The sequence below is a fragment of the Cygnus atratus genome, chromosome 13 (genome assembly GCF_013377495.2).
Source record: "Cygnus atratus isolate AKBS03 ecotype Queensland, Australia chromosome 13, CAtr_DNAZoo_HiC_assembly, whole genome shotgun sequence".
Lineage (NCBI taxonomy): Eukaryota > Metazoa > Chordata > Aves > Anseriformes > Anatidae > Cygnus > Cygnus atratus.
Window position 1 is genome coordinate 10,803,833 of NC_066374.1, and position 18,343 is coordinate 10,822,175.

Sequence of the window (18,343 nt, forward strand, 5' to 3'; positions counted from 1 at the left end):
AGTGCGGACCGGGTGTCTGCAGGCACTCAGTGGAGACGCTGTATTTACATGAAGTAAGCTATAAGAGCCAGACCTAAAATGCCTTTGTAAATATTTGGCCTGTGATTTGGTCTCTCTCGGTGGGGTGCTTTGTTATCTGCAAGGAATGCAGCATCTAGATCGCCTCCCCTGCCCTGGTGCAGATACGGAGGTGGCACGTGGCAGGTTGTGTGCGCCGAGACTCTGCATCTCCCTGACACACAGGTACATCCAGGTACCCCTCCAGCAAGGGTCACGTCCCACCTCCTGCTAAGGCAAATGGTAAGAGGGAATTGAGTCAGGCAGAGACCATTTGCTAAGCGGGGAGGAATCGTTAGCAGTGGCATTAGCCAGTCCCCTCTTTGTACTGATCCAAGCCCAAGGTCTCGCATTGAGGTGATGAGAACAGAGACAGGCCTGAGGAGGAGCGAGGACAGACACCTGATTTGGAGCCATCTTCTGAGCTGCCACTGAGGCAGTGGCAGCAGCAGTGCTAAGGACCTGAGGGAAGTCCAGGCAAGGCAGCCAGAGGCGCTGCCATGTGAAATAACACATCTCACACAGGGCAAGACATCACCTAGCTGGCCTCTGCGCCCCCGCACTGCATCCCACCAGGTGTAGCTTCTTCCGTAGCCTAAGGCAGACTGTCTGAGCTATCCGAGAAGAAGTCCTCCAGATCCTGCTGCCTCAGCTGGGACTCTAGAACAGTGATGCGTTGCTTGAGCTTCATCTGGGCTTCATTGTACTCTGTCAGAAGGCGGCCGAAGCGGGTGTGAAGCGTGTCCAGGTTCAAGGCCAGCCTGTCCAGCTTCTCTTCCACGCTCTTCCCTTCCATGCTTGCCTCTGCAGCTGACTCGTCCAGCAACCCTTCCTTGGTCAGGATCTCCCGGCCCCGCTCCTCCAAGACCTTTTTGGCATCAGGATACTCTGTGACTGCTTCCATCAGGTCTTCCTTTGACAGGCAGAAAAGATCAGAGTAGCCCAAGCTACGGATGTTGGCCGTGCGCCTGTTGCCCATTTTGCTCCCTTTAATGTTGAGGATGCTGATCTCGCCAAAGCAGCCTCCCGCAGTGAGCAAAGCATACTGTGTTGTTCCATCATCCGCCACCACAGCCAGCTTCCCCTCCTTGATGATGTACATCTCTTTCCCAATATCTCCTTTACGGCAAATGTAATCCCCTGGGCTGAACACCTGAGGGCGAAGCTTCAGCACCAGCTCCACCAGTAGACCTGCCTCACAGTCCTGGAAAATCCTCACCTTCTTCAGTGTCTCCAGGTGAACGTTGATGGCAATCTCTGCCCTTAACTTATCAGGAAGATTCTTGAGGACTTCCCGTTCGTCTACAGCCTTCTTGTTTGTCCACAGGTAGTCAAACCACTTGATGACTTTAGTTTCCATGTCTTTGCTCACCTTGCGGAACTGCATGTAGTGTTTTATGGCATCAATTTTTGCCTGGAACTCTGCCCTGGTGGCGTTCATATTGGATATCATGGATCCCACATTCCCCACGATGGTGGCGAAGATGAGGACACCAATGAGGAAATCGAAGATCACAAAAAGGTATTCTTCATCACGCACAGGGGGCGGGGTTTCTCCAATGGTGGTCAAAGTCAACGTAGACCAGTAGAGACAGTAGACGTACTCCCGGGTGAGATACCCATATTCAGGGTCTGTGACATTGGGATAGACCCAGCTGTCCTCCCCAAAGCCTATGGCCTTGGAGATGGCATAATAAATGCAGGCATTCCAGTGGATGATGACCAGGATGTAAAGAACCAAGTTGCTGATGCGGAAGATGTTGGGGTAGCTGGTTCTGGTCTCCGTCCTGTCAAAGAACTCAAACATGCGGGAGAAGTGCAGCAGCCTGTTGAATCGCAGTTCAGGACGATGCAACCCCACAGCAAAGTAGGCCAGGTCTGTGGGCAGGATGGAGAGAACATCCAGCTTGAACTGTAAGGTGTGGATGTAGTTATCCCGTAACTTCTTCAGGTCCTTAACCAGGAGGCCCTGTTCCAAGAAGCCTAACAGAGAAGCAAATAACAGAATGATCTTGGCTTATGTTCAACTCTTCTACTGGCTTTGTAAGTGCTTCTGATAAATATTTCAGGATATGCCACGCATATTTGTGCATGTATACAGTTATCCAAACATTACCAGTTGCACCTGATCTACTCTGTTTACAAGCTTTTGCTATCACGCAAGCTCCTCATTTGGCAAAAGCCATGTAAAGCTATCACTTAAGGATTTACTCTGTTGCCATGAAGTAATAGGGACATAAAGGTTTCCTTCCTCCGGTCATGAATTACCGCTGTTCTGGACAGAAAGCACAGCCACCTGCCCCATTCCAAGAACATTAAATTCTACCATTTTTCCATGTAGATAATTCATTAGCTGAACTTGTGCAAAATCAGAGACACAGACCTTCGACTATGCCCAAATACTAATAGTAACGTGGGTAATTTTGTACAATTATTCAAAGGTGAAGTTGAAAGCTAGGATGATTAATCTTTCATTCCGAAACTTACTCCATTTCTCAGATCTCTTAATAAGATTATTTCTCTGGGGACTGCTTCATACAAGCGAGAGCCAAGGTAGACAAAACCCTCCTTCTAACGGAGCTGTAGATTAGGTCCCTCCCTTGCAGCTCACCTCCACCTTTAGGGCACTAAAGCAAAGCAATCGCAGGCCAGGAGGCTCCTGCTGCTTACCTGTGCGCAGGCGGATCACTATGTCCCCTATGTAGATGCAGTCTGAGACGTAGTCCAACACCAGCCAGAGGACAATGTAGGTCTTCTGTAGGTCACTGAAGCAAGCCCTGAAGGAGGACCATATAATGGGGCGGTGAGACCAGTAAGTCTCTGTTACAGCCGAGTATAGGCTGATTCTGGGGCTGCTAACTCTGCAACAGAGCTTGGCCACTTGCCCCTCTACTCAGAGAAGATAAAACCATCCTCTCTGAAGAATCTGCCATCCCTTGACCTGCATAAAGCAATGTCTTGAAACCACATCCCAAAAGCTCTGCAAGCAACTTCACCCCGAGATGACAGTCCTTTCCAGCCAGGCCCAGATGAGGGATGCTCTGCGTTTACATGCTGCAGTCACTGTGAGACTGAAGGTCCCTTTCCTTTAGGCACCCCCAGCTCCCCCCCAACACCAGTTGTCTGATTCTTGCTTGAGCCACAACAGCCAGCTGAATAGGAGGATTAGAAGAGACAGGAACCCTACAACCTCCGAGCTCACCTGGCCACCAGCAAGCACCAGTTATAGAGGACAGGAACGGCGATGACAGCCAGCCAGCGGTAATACCAGTCCCCCGCAGGGTCTACCACAAAGATCTGCCATTTCTTCCTGGAAGCAGAGAGAAGGCAGAGCTGTCAACGTGTGAATAAAGGGTTAAACATAGAAAACAGGTTTGGAAGGAACCATCTGAGTCATATCCTTCATCCTTTGCACTAGACTGGATCAAACCTAGCTGCAGCTTGAGTGACAGTCTGTAAGCTAAAACCAAACCCAGGAGTGCTGAGCAAAAACGTCCAGCACTGTTTAAGTTCCTCTATCCCCAAAACAGTGCTTATTAACATACCAGAAGAGAAACTGTAGCGTGGCAAGACAAAGCAGGTGGCCTACGTGCACCACAGAGGCAGAGCCAGACAGGTGTATGAAAGAGGGTGACCAGAAAACTTCTTGTTAGATGGCATCGCCTCTCCCAAACGAGGCATGGATTGGTGCCAGACAGATCTGAGAGAAGAAGATTAATTAGAGCAGGAAGGAAAACATGCTGCAGCTCAGCGGGAGCACCAGGAGGGGCTGCCCAAGCCCCAGAGCGGTGGCCGGCGTCAGAGGGCTGCCATCGCCACACCGCCTGCCTGCAGTCAGTGCTCAGTCCGGGGTCCAGCCTTTGAACTGCTCCCAGGCATCTGATCCTGCTCGTCTTGGGGCTCTGAGATAAGCAGCATGTGCTCCCATGGCCAGATCTCACCGGAGGAGCAGGGGAACAGCAACTCTGCAGCTTGGCTGATAGGCTTGGCTGCTGCCACCTGCCAGGGCAAAACGCCTTCTCCCTTTCCATCCTCCCCTCACTTCCAGCTTTTGAACACGTAAAACTCCCTCCAGCGCTAGGAAGAACAGCCCGCTTGCCAACACATTCCCCGCGCTCACCTCACTGCTTCCAACAGCTTCAAAAGCAAAACCTCTGCCTTGAAGCCTCCCTCCCCAGCGGCACCCAGGCTGCCCGCAGCGTGGGGATCGGCACTCGGAGCAGAGCCAGCGGCGCTGCTTCACGTTCACCCCGGGCACAGCCACAGACAAGCAGGTGGTTCAACCTTCCCATTGCAAGTGAGGAGAAAATGGCAGTGTTTTGCTCAGATAAGGGTTGATGTTTTTTGAGACAGGGACACCTTGCTCGCTGGGACATACAGCACCTGACACCAGGCAGTACTGTTGTAACACCGCACCACAAGCACTAATAACCTCAATAACAGTGTTAGTCAGGTTGGTAATTTCAGCTTTAAATCACCAGTGCTGGAGTCACTGACATTATGCCAATGCATGCTCTGGCAGCAGGGCTGGGGCTGGAAAACCCCAGACTAGCTCAAGACTAGCCCAGAAAGGGGGATAACCACCCTGAAGGCTCTGCACCCCGTTCTGCAGCCTTGGGGGCTCCCCATGCCATGAACAGCAGCTCCATGCTCAGCGTTACCAGGCCTGGGGCTCTTCTCACCCACTGTTCTGAGGACTGGGAAAGCAGCAGAAGTTGCTACCATCTCCCCAGGAGCTCATCCCGGTGAGCCATGGTGTTCTCCTTTCAGAAGTTTGTAGGGCAGCACTAAATAACACAAACCCCAGTGCAGGGATTTTCATCCTATCCCTTAGATGAAGCCAGGCTGGCAGACCAGTGGCATTTACTGGCCGTAAGGCGACAGCACTTGGCTCTGCTCTTGCTTCCCCCACAGATACATCCTCAGCTCAGACAACACAGCTCCTCGCGAGGAGCCCACCGGCAGGGAGCTGCCCTCTGATGGCACACTCAGTGCCTCTCCGATAATTAACAAGCTCCCCTTAACCCTGCAGGGCAGAGCACTTTTTTGTCCACGACTAGTAAAAACCCAGATACAAGGCTCAGATATTTTCCTCCTATAGAACACAATCATTTCTTGGTGCTTTAATTACCAAGTGTAATGGTAGGGTCCAGGCTAGTCCATGAGCTTTGCCCTTTAATTAGCCAGCAGAAGAAAAGCCGGGTTATTGCTTTTCACCAGGAGCGTGAGGCGAGGAGATGAAAGGGCTGGATTTGAAAGAGCCTTTTCAGAAAGCTGCCGTCACAGTGTCTGCCCTTGGAGGTGGTGGAAACAAGCAGCAAACACACTCCCTTCATCTCCCTTCCTCCTGAGATGATGAATGAGGCTGGAAAAGCCCACAGGTTTGTGCTCGCTGGGGTCTCCTGGGGGGTGACCCCACCTTCCTCGGCTTCTCCCCAGCTCCACGTGTGCAAAGGCTGCAGGCACACCTTTTTAGGGACCCAGGGGTGGGTTCAAATGCCAGTCCTGGTGCTGAATTGCTCCAAGGTCGGGCAGGGCAGGGGGGACCCTTCCCACGGCTGCTGCCCTACCTGCCCCCGTTTACCATCACTGCTGGGAGACCCCGAGCACCATGCATGGTCACAGGGAAGGGAGCCTACTTTTTGCTTTTCTCTTCGGTCTCCTCATCCTCTGGATCGCTGCTGGCGTCTGCAGCCACCATCTGGAGCTCCGGGCCCTGGAAGCGCTCGAGGAAGGGGTCAGGCCTCTGCTGCTCCTCGTGCAAGCTCTTGCTGGCCCAGTCCCTCAGCACCAGCACCAGCCGGACTATCCTGGACAGGGAGAGAGGCAGAATCAGGAGGTGTCCATGGAGCAAGGAGAAAGCAAAAGCCTGTGAGCAAGGAAAGGGGCTACAGCTGAGCAGGCCTTACGTGCCTAAACATCATCTTTCTGCACCTTGCAGTGATGGTGTGGGCCCAAGAATACAGGAATATAGTAAGGCAGCCCAGGTCCCACCCTGGCAGAGTCCCACAGCTTCTCCCTGAATCCTGCCACCACTCCCGTGGGGACACAAGGAACATGTGGGTGACAGGGGCAGAGCCGGGCTGCCGGTAAGGGAAAGGAGCCCCCAGACATGGTCCTCTCCATGGGCACCGGGGCATGCAGCAGCACTTCACAGGTGGTCCTTGCAACCCTAAGTCCTACGCAGCAGGAGGGGATCCCGACCCCACACACCCCCAGTGGGTCGAAGCCAGGCGCAAAGGGCTCAGGCTCAGCCAAGAGCCCATGCAGCAGCTCTCCAGCTTCCTCCCTGCGTTGCACAGGACCCGTCCCCGCACCCAGGCACCCAGCCCAGCTGCACACACAGGTACCTGGCCAGAGCTCGCCTGCCTTGGAAAGCGGGGGCAGCCGGCTGCTCCCCCCCTGCCGCGGGAGCCCCTCTCTGCAGCTCCGAGGAGGCCTCATCCTGGGTGGAGCAGGTCCTGCAGTGGGGAGAAGGGAGGGTCACGGCCATACTGCACGTCCCACTGCCTGCCCACGGCCACGCAGGATGAACCAGAGGACGCAGGCAGCCGAGGTTCGCCATCGCAGCCTTGCCCCCAGACCCACGCCAGGTCTCGGCACACCCCGAGCTGGCCCTGCCCCGCCAGCTGTGACCATCCTGACCTGCCGGTGCTGAGCTCCGTCCCCTGCTCGTCGGGCCCTGCTGCGGCTGGGGCGGGCGGGCAGGGGCTGAGGGCGGCCGGGGAGCGGTGCAGGCCGTTACTCTTGGCCGTCATCCTCCCCGCGAGGAGACCGCGGGCACACGCCTGCGCCGGGGACCTGGAAGAGCAGAGAGCAGCCAGGAGTGCAGGGAACACCGGCCTGAGGTCCCAGCTCTGCCCGCGGCCCCTGGAAGGTGCTCTCCCCATCACCAGGGATACTCGGTCATCGCCAGGGCAACAGCACCCACAGCGAGCCCTGCCGTGGGCCTGCAGCTCTCCCGCAGCACTGCTCCCACTGCCTGCCCCATGGCGAGGACACGGGGGTGAGCAGGGAGCTAAGGGCCAGGCCGGCCCCGTGGGGAGATGTCAGGCAGCAGCACGAGGCAGGCGGTGTGTGTACAAGGCCATATGCACCTGAACAGCAGCCTTTCTTCTGTCCAGTGCCCACCCCTGCACTGGAAATTAAGGTTTGCTCTTTAAAAAAAAAAAAAAAACAACAACAACAATAATAAAGCACCTTGCTGAGGTTCCTGCTGGCAAGTGGTACCATCTGGTTTCAGAGAGCATCAGAGAAACTCAACGTTTACACGCAGAGGCTGCTGTGGAGCTGTGAAGTCTGGGAGCTGATTTCTCTAAGAAGTGCCAGATGCCCTGCGGGGCTTGTCTGGCCCCAGCATCACACGCACCCCTCGCACCCCCTGACGCCCGCTTAGTACACAGACATGCACATATGGGAAATTCCCAGCCCTGCCTCGGGGAGGAAGAGGATAAACCCCCCCCCCCGGGGGCACAGCTAGCCCTCCGTGCCCCGCAGTAGGGGTGAGGCAGGCTCCTGGGGGCAGCACGCTGCTGCTCCCGCATGGCGTGCCCACGGGCGATGCTCTGCGTGGGTGCAGGCAATGCCTTGCACGCCCCAGCCCACGTCCCCTCTGCGCTCACACAGCCACACACACACAGCACGCTGCTGGCAGCCCGCACGCACAGAGCTGCCTGCAGCCCAAGCCACCTCCCCGGGGGGGGCAGAGCCACCACCAAGACCCCAGTGCTGTCCACTTACGAGCCTGGCGTCCTCTGAAGCTTCGCTGCCACCTCGCGTGGGCTAGCAGGGCTGGACGGGGAGCATCCTCCCCCAGGAGCCTCCCGGGCTGTCCCCAGTGCCACCCGTGCTCCTGCCCTTCTCCCCGGCCCAAGCAAGGGACCCGGTAGGAGAGTCCCCGCGGTGCCCAGGGAAGGTGACAGCGGGTGCGCGTCTCCTCGCTACGGCACACACCCGGCCCCTGAGCTCCCTCGATGCCCTGAGCAGCTCACTGCACGTCAGAGGAGTTGGTTGCAGTGGCTGCGAGCCCAGGGCTGAAAGGGGAGGAGGGACACGCTGCTCAGGGCTGCTCCGCTTCCCTGCGTACCCCCTTCTCCCCCGCCACCCCTCCTTCCCTCCATCCCGCTACCTCTTGTGCTCAGGGAGCAGGGGTCACGTTTGCTGCTCAGGAGTCCTGGAGAAGGGAGCTGCAGAGTTTGATAACGATCATGAAGCGCACCTTTCACCGGTCTCTGCTCTCTTATGTTGTACACAAAGCCGTTTTGATAACCAGGCAGCAGAAAATTTGCATCCCCAAAGCCATAAAGGAGTTAATTTTTACCCTCTTCCACTTGCATCCTGCCATAGGCACGGGATTTGTGCACCCCAAGCAGGGCTGATCTGAAAGCACCAGCAGCCGGAGTCCCTTCACTACCAAAAGTTTACCTTTACTTTCTTCAAAGCCTTAATTTCCACACACAGGAAAGAAAAAAACGACAGGAAACTTCAGCTTCGGTCAGGGCTGCCGGCAGCGTTGGGCAGGAGGGACACATCTCCTTGCTCTTGTCCCCATGCCACAGACCCAGGCGCTGGCAGCAGCACGTCCCCCTTCCCACCTCTCCTTTTGCTCCCTACCTGCAACCACCTCCAGAAACAACACGGAAACTCCGGGAGCCACTTTGCTTCTGCCCCTTTGGCGCACGCCACGCACCTCCCTCGAGCGCTACATTGCACAAGACGCTTCTTTTTGTACGCACATTGTTGTGGCAGCCACCCTAGGGGACACCCGGCCCTGCCACACGTGCCCACCCTGGAGGGAGAGGAAATAAATAAAAGCATCGCCCCCGGGGCAGGGCTGCAGGTGGGCAGCAGGGAGCTGCTTTGCAGCTCCAGATCCCCAGCTCGTCCTCCTCCCAGCCCCAAAACAGCTGTCCCCGGGCTGCCCAGCTGGCGACGTCTGATTAAACAAGCTCGCGTGGCTCAGACAGCCGGCACCAGGTCAGAGTCCTGCTGGCAAGGGAACGAACCTCACCCATCCCCACCCATCCAGATACAGGGATCAGGCTCCACAATGGCACAAGAGACACATCCAGCACACAGAGTTTATTAAAATACGCATTTTATGGGTTAGTGGTTCCAGATTTAAACCAAGACACACACCTTATGCAGAAGTCATCTTCCATCCCCTCCAGCCCACCAATAATTACCCTCCGGGAACACACACAGTTTGATCACCTCCAAATACTTCCAGTCGGACCACATCCCTGAGCTGCAAGCCACAGGAACCAGCTCAGCACCAGTAAATCCCAGCGCTCTCCTCAGCCCAGACATCAGCCACAGGTTCAGACCTGCAATTACTTGTGGGGCACTTATTTAGTAGTGAACGTCCACCTGCCAGATTTATGCTCACAGATGCTTAATGCAGTTGCAGGCAGGAAACACCTAAGCACCCAGGTCTGTAAATAAGCTATCGGGACATGCGGGTGACCTGCAGATCCAGCTACAATCATTTATAGGTGGCACAGAGAGGCCCTGTTGCCAAGACCTGCCCCAAGCACACAGGCACAGCTCCAGCAGATGTGCTGCATGAACCACCGAGAGTCTCAAATTCCCCCCGAAGCCAGGTGTTCCTGGACTCCAAGGAAAGCAAGAAGCAGCAGAGCTGTTGAACAGCGCTTGTTTTTAGCTAAAGAGCATCTGGGCCGAGACTTCCCCTCACCTGTCTTGTTGCATCCTTGCAGAAATTGCAGCTTGGCAGCAGACCTGGGAGTGATCCTGCCCTCTGGCACCAGCAACCCAACAAACACCTACTTGCTGCCCGAACGGGCACTTTTCCACGGCCCAGCTGTGCTTGCGCTGTTGTTACGAGGTGTTATAACCCAGAGAGTCACCGTGGGGAGTTTCCCATTTCAGTCTCTCTGGGAAAAGGCCAAGCTCCTGGATAAGCCCAGAGCTCAGCAGTGCTGACAGTCACTTTGGACCTGAACATTTGCAAACCCGCTGCTGGGCGGCCTCCAGCGTGCTGAGAGCCCAGGAGATGGCACAGCAGGGGCTGCAGGGATGGGAGTGCCCAGCTCCCCCACGTCCATCCCTCCTATCTACTCCTATACTCCTTGTCTCACCCCAACACCCCCTGACACCCATCTCCAGCTGCTGCGGCACAAGGTCCGGCCTCAGGGTTTCACTTCTCCCACTGCTGATGCTAAAGAGTGGCACCTTGTCATCAGGGCCCGAAGGACACGGGTCCTCCAGGGCCTACAGTGCAAAAAGCAGGTCAAGTTCAGAAGAAACACACGGTTTTACTGTTTGCAAGTAGGTGAGCAAGGATCCTCCCCTGCTCCCGGTGGGCCGGGGCACAGAAAGTCATCTCCTCAGCCAGAGCCACGTGTTGACGAGGCAGGCGGAGATCAGCACGGAGTAGATGAGGGCCTCCTTCTGCTGCCAGGCGTTGCACTGCTCCTCCAGCACGCGCAGCCTCCCCGAGATCCTCGTCAGCTGCAAGGAAAGCAGCGGGGCCATCAGCAGCCCTGCGGTACGGCACAAGAGGCTGGCGCAGGGACAGCGACGGAGGGAAGGAGAAATGGGGGGCTGCCACCCCCTTCAGGTCCTCCCGCGTGGCAGAATTAGCAGCCCTACCTCAGCCTACGAGGGGATGCTTCAGGAAAAGGTCCTTCCCATCGGAAGAGTACCTGAACCATTCCCTGAAGGCAGGTTGGGGGGGGTCTGGCCATCTCCTGCAGCCCCTCAGGGGAGGAGCTTGGTGGGTCAACACACGCCAGCTCTCCCTGCTTCTCCGTGGGAGGCATCACCCAGGGCTGGCTTGGCAACGCCAGCAAATCGAGCCTGAGCAACAGATCCCTGGAGCGCCCTCATCCACCCTCTTGTGGCTCTCCCAGAAAACACCCGCAGCCCTCCACCTCCTCTCTCACCTGCTTTCTCATTGCTGCCATCTCAGCCGTGCCGACCTCCTCCAGGGAGCTTTCCGGGGCTGGGCCAGCCTCCTGGGAGCTGGGGGAGAAAAACAGAGATGCAAACGCTGCTCGAGAGGTGCAATTATCTTCCTGCACACGTGGCACTGCCCCGGGGAGCCGAGCCATGCAGGCAGCGCATGCGTGCCCAGGTCGTGCCAGCTGAATGCAGCTTCAGGAGAGAGGAAACGGCACTTGCACAGCTTCTCCTGATTTCTTCTTACCCCCATCATGCATTTTTACACCCCTCCACCATGCACCCCGGGGCGATCACAACAAAACACACAGCACATGCTACAGCAGCCAAGAGTAAAAACACGTGCTTATGTCTCTTTAGAGGCCCAACAGAGAGAAAACACGGTATTTACCCAGCATCCATTTTCTACAGCCAGAGGAACTCACTGAGGATTGGATAAATCAGAGTTAGAGCAAGACAGACAAACACAGACCGCATGGCCAATGCCAAACTGGAGGGATGGTGTCATTTACGCCGGCGGGTGGGGATCCAGCTGGTGGGAAGCAGCCACCAGCTGGGGGTACCTATCTGAGCACGTGTGTCAGCGAGCAGACAAGGGTCCTGCGTTTGCTGAGACAAGGATCTGCCCTCTCCCATGACTCCCCCACAAGAAAGCGTTGCCTTCTGCCCCCATAGCAAATCTTACTGGAAATGTAAATACGCATCCCAGCCGTGCAACACCTCCTTCCACCCCTGCGGACACGGGGGCCGCCCCTGGGACACGCAGCCGCACCGGCAGAGGCTACGGAGGAGCACCCCTGGAGACACAACCTTGCTCCAGGGCCCACAGCACCGAGCCACAGAATAAAGTCGATGCACGGGGAAACGTCCGACTTGCCACGTTCAGTCTGTTGTTGCTGCCGTCATAGGCTAGCGTTACATGAGCTCGTCTGTAAACCAAGTGTCCCCCACAGGCACCCGCTGATACACTATGGGTTACCAGGTGTCAAACACCACTCCTCTGGGGACCTCAGGAAGGGGGGAATTCACTCCTGTTTGCAACCTGATACTGATCTCACTGAAGAGAAGACAGAAAAGCACGCAGAGATTAAAGGAACCTGCCTGAAAATACATTTATGAGATAATGCCTCCACATAACGTAGCCATGGTATAATATGAAAGCCACAACAGAAAGAAAATCCTATCCCCCGCAGCACAAAGCCATTAAAACTGGACACATTCTGCAGCTTTTAATTGAAAAATCCCAGTTGACACAGGTGACCACCCTTCACAGTAGAGACTAGAAACTACCTCCCGACGACTCGTACCCTTCAAGAGGTCACTGTCATGGAAATATTCCAGTCTCCAGCCACGGCCAGAGTTGTGGGGTTTTTTACATAAAAAATTCAGCATAAGCAAGTCAGCTCAATCACTTTCTACTGCTGTTGCTGGGGGTACGAAAGAGACACTGTATGCCTTTGAAATGACGCAAAGCACCAAGAAGAGGTGTTCCACGGCGCCTGGCTTCAAATGGGCGATCGAGAGCTGGGGAGAGGCTCAGGGCTCACCCCGCTGTGTTACAGCGGCTCCACAAGTTACCTCCTGCCGTGGCACCATGGCTAAACCTCCTCCACGGCTGACAGGAGGAGGGAGAAGGTGCTATGCAGCCACTAACCCGATCAGATAGCACGGCCAGACTTTGTCAAAAAAGCCACGTTTGAGGATGTCCCCGCTTCTCAGTGTGTGCTGGCTATCCCCTGGCAATGCCCGCAGCTCCAGCTGGGGAGGGAAGGAACGATGTGCCAGAGTGGTGCGGGTGATGGATGCTCCCTCTCCTCCCCGTCTGCCTGGAGGTTTTGCTCAAGGAGAACCGGTGCTGTGCGTCTGCGGGAGAGGGTGTTGTGGTGACAGGATCTGGGATTGGGCCGTTTGTCCCGGATTTTGATCCCCTCCCCACACTTCTCTCCGTCGAGCATGCAGAAAAAGTACCACCGAAGAGCAGCTGAGACCCAGCAGTGTCACGGGCGATGTTAGGTCACTTGGGGCAACCAGAGGAATGGTATTAAGGCAAGCAGGAGGCGCCAGCCCAGCTGGGTTAGCGGCGTGCACCCAGCCCGACCGCACCGGGCACCCAAAGCTGAAAGAACAGGCAAGGAGAAGAGACCGGGGCAGCTGTGCGGGAGCATCCCGCCTGCATGGCTCCCATGAGGGTTACGAAGCTCAGGCCTGGCTGCTGCCTCCGCCAGGCAAAGGCAGGTCCTTGCAGAGCGGCAGGGAGGTGGCTCGGGACGAGCCGAAGTCACCTGGATGGCGTCGCGTCTTGCGGGGAGCCCTGGACACGGTGGAAGAGCACCTGGCCCAGGAGGTACATGGTCTGGAAGATGTTCTGCACGGAGTAGATTCTGCCCGTCTCGGCGAGGAGGGGGAGCGGGGCGCTGCGAGTGGGCAGGGGGCACACGTCCGGCCTGGGGTGCACAAAAACCGCGCCGGTTACTTCCTCGCCTCGTACGGCAAAAGCAAAGGCTGACGGGGCCCTTCGTCCCTACGGCTGCTCCAAGCATCTCAGGGCAACGCCAGCGGCACCCAGACCTCCACGTCAGCCGGTGGGAGAAGCCCCTCCAGCGGCCCAGGCGCAGAGGCAGTCTCTCGACTCCTCCAAAGCCAGCCACGGCTGCACGATAAGCAGACCTTCACCATCGCACCTCTCCTGCCTCCCCTGGACAGACCTTGACTTCTTGACAGCTCTGCTCTGGTTTAAGCTAAAGAATTTTCTCCACTGAATCCAGAGCCCAAGACCATGAAGAAAGGACCAGCTTAAACCCCTTCCTGCTCACAAGGTATGCTCAAAGAGCTGAAAAACAAGTATGCTCTTAGCCCACCCTGGCTGTAAGGCACTGCAAGCTTCAACAGTCCACGCAGAAACTCAGTTAAGCCCTGGAACCAGTGTTGGAGCAGGAGAGCATGTCAGGAGGCACTGGGAGGAAGATGGGAAGAGCTGGAGAGACTGGGACCAGCCAAAGCAGGGGCAGCACCATCCTGGTGACCCAATGGCCAGGCAAGGACCAAGAGCGCTGCCCCGAGCTGCAAGTGGGGTCACGCTGTCCTGTGTGTCTCAGAGGGCAGCACATCACCCCGGGGACCAGCACAGCTGCCTTCCAATGCTGCCTGGCATGAACCTCTCCCTACCAACACCAGAGGCCGCTTTCCTCTTAACCAGCTTCGTCCAAGAGCGGGACCAGCCCTGATGTGGATCCGCCACACCTCTGGGCACCAACAGGGAACACCAAACCAAAGCACCACGGACCCCAGGAGACGCTGCCCCTGCCCACCCCAAACTGCTCTGGGTTCGTGCTCACCGCTCGTGGCGCTGGCCCGGGCTGTGCAAGGCCAGCTGGGTGTAGTCACTCGGAATCCTCTCCCGCCGTGACCTGCCGCTGTTGTGGCCCTGTGGGCATCAAACACAGCTGCGTTAGGGCAAAGCCTGCACAGGGCGAGCCCAGCCCCATGCCCTGGGCAGTCTGCAGGGTGAGGACCCCACCAGCACGAGGGAAATGCTCAGTGGCACTGCACAAGCCCCAGCCCGGCTAGATGATGCTGGAGCAGATGGGAAGACGTGCCCGGAGCAGGACAGGGTCAGCAAAGAAGGTGTATTCTGGAGAGAAAGACCTGAACGTGATACATCCAGGAATGGCTCCTGAATTTTAGGGAGGTGAAAGCACTTGAGAAGGCAGAGCAGCAGCTCCAGCATTCAAAACATGCCTTTCTCTACTCAAGTCAGAGGCATCTCTTTGAATTAGTTTCCCACTAGGTTAAAATCTGCTTTCAGCTCCAACACCACAACCCTTTCTGCTGCAGAAACAGCTCCATCTTACACTTCATCCAGGAGAAACAGTGATTGAAAAGGGATTTCAAAAGTACCAGAAGGAGGTTGCAGGGGACTGCACCTACTTCAGCCCGTCTCCTGCTCATAAAATGCAGTAGAAGATCTGGCTGAACTGATGACCCAGTGTGGGACTGTGTACTGATTATGGGGTAGAAACAGGTCCCACTACACCATTGCTGCTAGCACCCTCTGTGGGGAGGAGGTAGCACGCTGGAAAATGGCTCTGGCTTGGGCTGGTAACAGAGCTCCAGAGAAAAACAACCGCTGGGATGCCCCCCACCACCACGACAGGCAAGCCCGGCTGCTCTCGACACAGTACCAGTCGTCTGCGCTTCTGGGAGCTCGGTCTGCCAGCTACGTGCTGAAAAGGGATCTCCCCTGGGGCGGCGGGCTGAGCTGAGGAGTCTGCGGACGCGTGCCACACAACAGAGGGGACCTTCCTTTGCTGCTCCAGCAGGATGGGCCTCAGACCGGCATCTGATATTTCTACAGAGAGGAGAGAGGGAAGCGTTAAACAATCCTGAACATACCCCATTGTCCCCAGGACAGGAGGGAGGAGGGATCCTCCCATGTTGGAGAGCCAACTCACTGTCCAGAGTTAACAGATGCACATCAAAAGCACATCCCGCAGACACGAGTAGTGGGACAGCCTGGAGAGGTGAGAACCGAAAAGCCACACCGCTCCAGGAAAGCAAGTTTGGGGAAATGTTTTTCAAAGCAGGGCCATATATCTCTGCATCTCAAAGCAGGGAGTTTACCAAAGACCAAGAGGGAACTGTAAGAGATGCGGAGGGAGGGCTTTAAAAACAATCCTGCCCCCTAAAATATTAAAGAGCCTCACCAAACTTCAGCCGCCCCAAAAGACAACCTGGGACATTACCTGCAAGAGAGATCCTCTCAGGGATGTGCATCCGAAAGGAAGGAGGAAGATCCTCGGCTGCGGGCTCCTCGTCCACAGGGCTGTAGCTGTCTGCCACCTTCAGCCTGCTGGGGACCTGCATCCTTTGATTGATGGCTTCAGTGAAGAGCAGGTCACAGCGGGCTCGGTCCAGTCCCCAGAACGGCCACATCTTTTTTGTTTTCCTCAGATTGCCGCCAGCGCCTGCCCACGGCCACGCAGGATGAACCAGAGGGGCCTGGGGTTTCACACAGGGAGAAAGAAAGCAGCAGACTGAGAGAAAGCGGTAGCAAGCAGGTCTTCAAAACTGGCACCTGCACGGGGACAAGGCTCGTGCTGTAAGGCAGTTAAACACAGGCAGAAACAGCAATAAAGGCAGCTTTCCATCCAGAAGTAAAGTTTTTCGGAGACCTAGGAATACGTTTTTGTGTTCACACCCCTTAGAGGAAAAGCGAGGTTTTCTAAAAACAAAACACATGCTTTGGTGATAAAATTCCAGGTCACCACAGGAAAAAGTGAGGACTAAACTGACTCCACACACGCTTTCACCACCGGATCCCCTAGGGCTATATCCCATTCCCACACATCTCCTCTACTGCCCGGACAACCAGAAGCTGAATAGGATGTGCCTGAAGCAGAGCTGTCGGACACCAGCCGCCCTCCATGAGGGAAAGGAAAAGCACAGCCCCATGCCGCAGAAGGGCCCCCCCTTTGCTTCTAGGGTGAAATCTCCACCGCAGAAGGGGCTGCCTGCCCCCTGCACAGCCCAGGCAGCTGGGGGAAGGGAAGTTTTTCGTCTTCAAAGCCTGGTGGGGGAGAACAGGAGGCGGCGAGGAGCGTGCAGGGGCCCTGCCTTCTCTGATCACGTCAGGGTCTATTTTTAGCAGCCAGGTCTCTGCATTTGCAGCCCACCAGGCCGCTCACAGCCGGCAGCGGCCACGGCCACCCAGTGCTGCCTCCTCTCCTGCCCTCGTCCCAGCACCCTGCTACCTCCTGGAGCCCTGTGGACCGCAGGAGACACGGCCCCGATCCCCGATCCCATCCCACGGCCCCAGCAGCCAGGCCCCGTAACTCCAGGCCCACGAGGGCGGCAGAACCGGCTCCGTGCCTGCCACAATCAGCACTTCCAGCGATCACCTCCCTCTGTTCTCTCCTCCTCCATCGTTAAAAAGCTTTTTTAATTAAAGAGACAGAAAGTTGTCTGGCGTCATCCGCGGCAGTTTCCGTCCCTGCAAGCCGGCTCTGCCCGGAGAGGCACCATGGGACGTGGTTTCGGGGGCACAGCAGCCCCCAGCCTCGTGGGAGCTGGCTGCCCCACACCGGGAGGGGGGCGTTAATCCTGGGGCTGTCCCTAAAGGCACCGATCCCACAGGAGAAACCTGCACGGGGCGCCCGGCCCCTCGGCCAGCTGCTGCAGCTCCAGGAGCACAGGGAGGGGAGGGAGAAGCAGGCTCTGAGTGTCCAAGCCCCTAGGACCATAAAAAAAATAAATAAACAAACAAAAGCTGTCAAAATCCGTCAGAATAAAGCGCTCAAACGGCCGGATTTCCTCCTTTAACTTTCTCCGGGGCTGTTTCCAGCTCCCGCCGAGCAGCCCCGAGCCCGTCCCAGCCTCCGCGCTGCCTGTGCAGCGAGGGGCGGCTTCGGGCGGAGCCGAGCACGGCCCCCCCGGGGGGGGGGGGAAACCCGCAGCCTCCCGGCCCCCCTGCCCAGCCCAGGCGCCCCTCCGGCAGGGCTGCCCCGGGGGGGGAGGGTCAGCAGCCCCCTGCTGGAGGCCGGAGAGGCCTCGCCTCCCGTTCCCTGCCCCGCGGAGGGGCTGTGGAGGCCGCCCCCCCACACACACACCCCCGCGCCCGCCTCCTCCCGCCCGTTCCGCTGCGTGCCGGGGGCAGCTCGGGGCGGAGCTGGGAGGGGGGGAGGGCCCACTTTTATTATTATTATTATTTTATTTTTTAGCCGTTGAAGCGATTTCCCAACCTGGAAGCAGCAGCTCTTCCTGCCCGGGCGGCCGGCGGGAGGCGACGGCAGGCGGGACAAAGCCCTCCCCCCTTGGCAGCCTGCCGGGGCGCGCTTAAAGCCGCCGCCGGGCGCTGCTCGGACGCCGCCTTCCCCGCGACAGGCGACAGGCGACAGGCGACAGCCCCGCCGGGCCGCAGGCCTGCTCCCCGGGCACCGAGGGAGGCCCTGCTGCTGGCACCTTTGGGCCGCTGTGCGGTGGGCAGGAAGATGGCAGCCCTGGGGGCTCCCCCGCGGGCGTTACCCAAAGCTTCCGCCCTGGTCCCATGTAGCGACCCCGGGGGGGCAAGCTCAAAACTTGGGGGGACCAAAGCGAACCCAGGAGCCACACCGGCTCCCCCCCCGTCCCCATGCACGCAGCACAGGGGGGTCTGCGGGCCAACAACCCCGCACATCCTCCCACAGGGCTCGGCCCACCTCGCTGCGGGACCCCAAGCCAGCCCCAGCACGTCCCCAGAGCCCCCCGGTTCCTGTGGGGAAGCCGCGGAGGCTGCGGCCGCCCGGCACCGAGCTGTGCCCGAGCTAATCTCTTCTGCCTCTCAGTGGAGTCTGCAGCGACAAAACGATCCGTTTGGGATGAACGGCGG

General features: G+C 57.4%; 2 protein-coding genes across 2 annotated transcripts; both read right to left on the minus strand.

Annotated features, from left to right (window-relative positions):
• Positions 1-652: 652 nt before the first annotated feature.
• Positions 653-6,815, minus strand: CNGA2 (cyclic nucleotide gated channel subunit alpha 2). Its single transcript, XM_035541626.1, has 6 exons — positions 6,703-6,815; positions 6,408-6,518; positions 5,697-5,867; positions 3,260-3,367; positions 2,728-2,834; positions 653-2,040 (listed from the first exon to the last, which is right to left on the minus strand). Exons 1-6 carry the CDS (start codon positions 6,813-6,815, stop codon positions 653-655), a joined length of 1,998 nt encoding a protein of 665 aa, XP_035397519.1.
• Positions 6,816-9,123: 2,308 nt separating this feature from the next.
• On the minus strand, positions 9,124-17,821 carry FATE1 (fetal and adult testis expressed 1). The gene is made up of 7 exons (XM_035541590.1): positions 17,718-17,821; positions 15,723-15,978; positions 15,162-15,328; positions 14,316-14,404; positions 13,263-13,424; positions 10,965-11,043; positions 9,124-10,530 (listed from the first exon to the last, which is right to left on the minus strand). Exons 2-7 carry the CDS (start codon positions 15,910-15,912, stop codon positions 10,399-10,401), a joined length of 819 nt encoding a protein of 272 aa, XP_035397483.1. The 5' UTR covers positions 15,913-15,978; positions 17,718-17,821; the 3' UTR covers positions 9,124-10,398.
• Positions 17,822-18,343: the final 522 nt, after the last annotated feature.

Excerpts from the sequence above, each read along its gene's own strand:
- CNGA2 (XM_035541626.1), bottom strand. The coding sequence starts at position 6,815 with ATGACGGCCAAGAGTAACGGCCTGCACCGCTCCCCGGCCGCCCTCAGC. Across the intron at positions 3,368-5,696 it reads ACCGAAGAGAAAAGCAAAAA|GAAGAAATGGCAGATCTTTG; the intron begins GTAGGCTCCCTT and ends CTCTGCTTCCAG. Across the intron at positions 2,835-3,259 it reads TGGTGCTTGCTGGTGGCCAG|GGCTTGCTTCAGTGACCTAC; the intron begins GTGAGCTCGGAG and ends GTCCTCCTTCAG.
- FATE1 (XM_035541590.1), bottom strand. The coding sequence starts at position 15,912 with ATGTGGCCGTTCTGGGGACTGGACCGAGCCCGCTGTGACCTGCTCTTC. Across the intron at positions 15,329-15,722 it reads TGAGAGGATCTCTCTTGCAG|AAATATCAGATGCCGGTCTG; the intron begins GTAATGTCCCAG and ends TCCTCTCTGTAG. Across the intron at positions 11,044-13,262 it reads CAAGACGCGACGCCATCCAG|CTCCCAGGAGGCTGGCCCAG; the intron begins GTGACTTCGGCT and ends TTTCTCCCCCAG.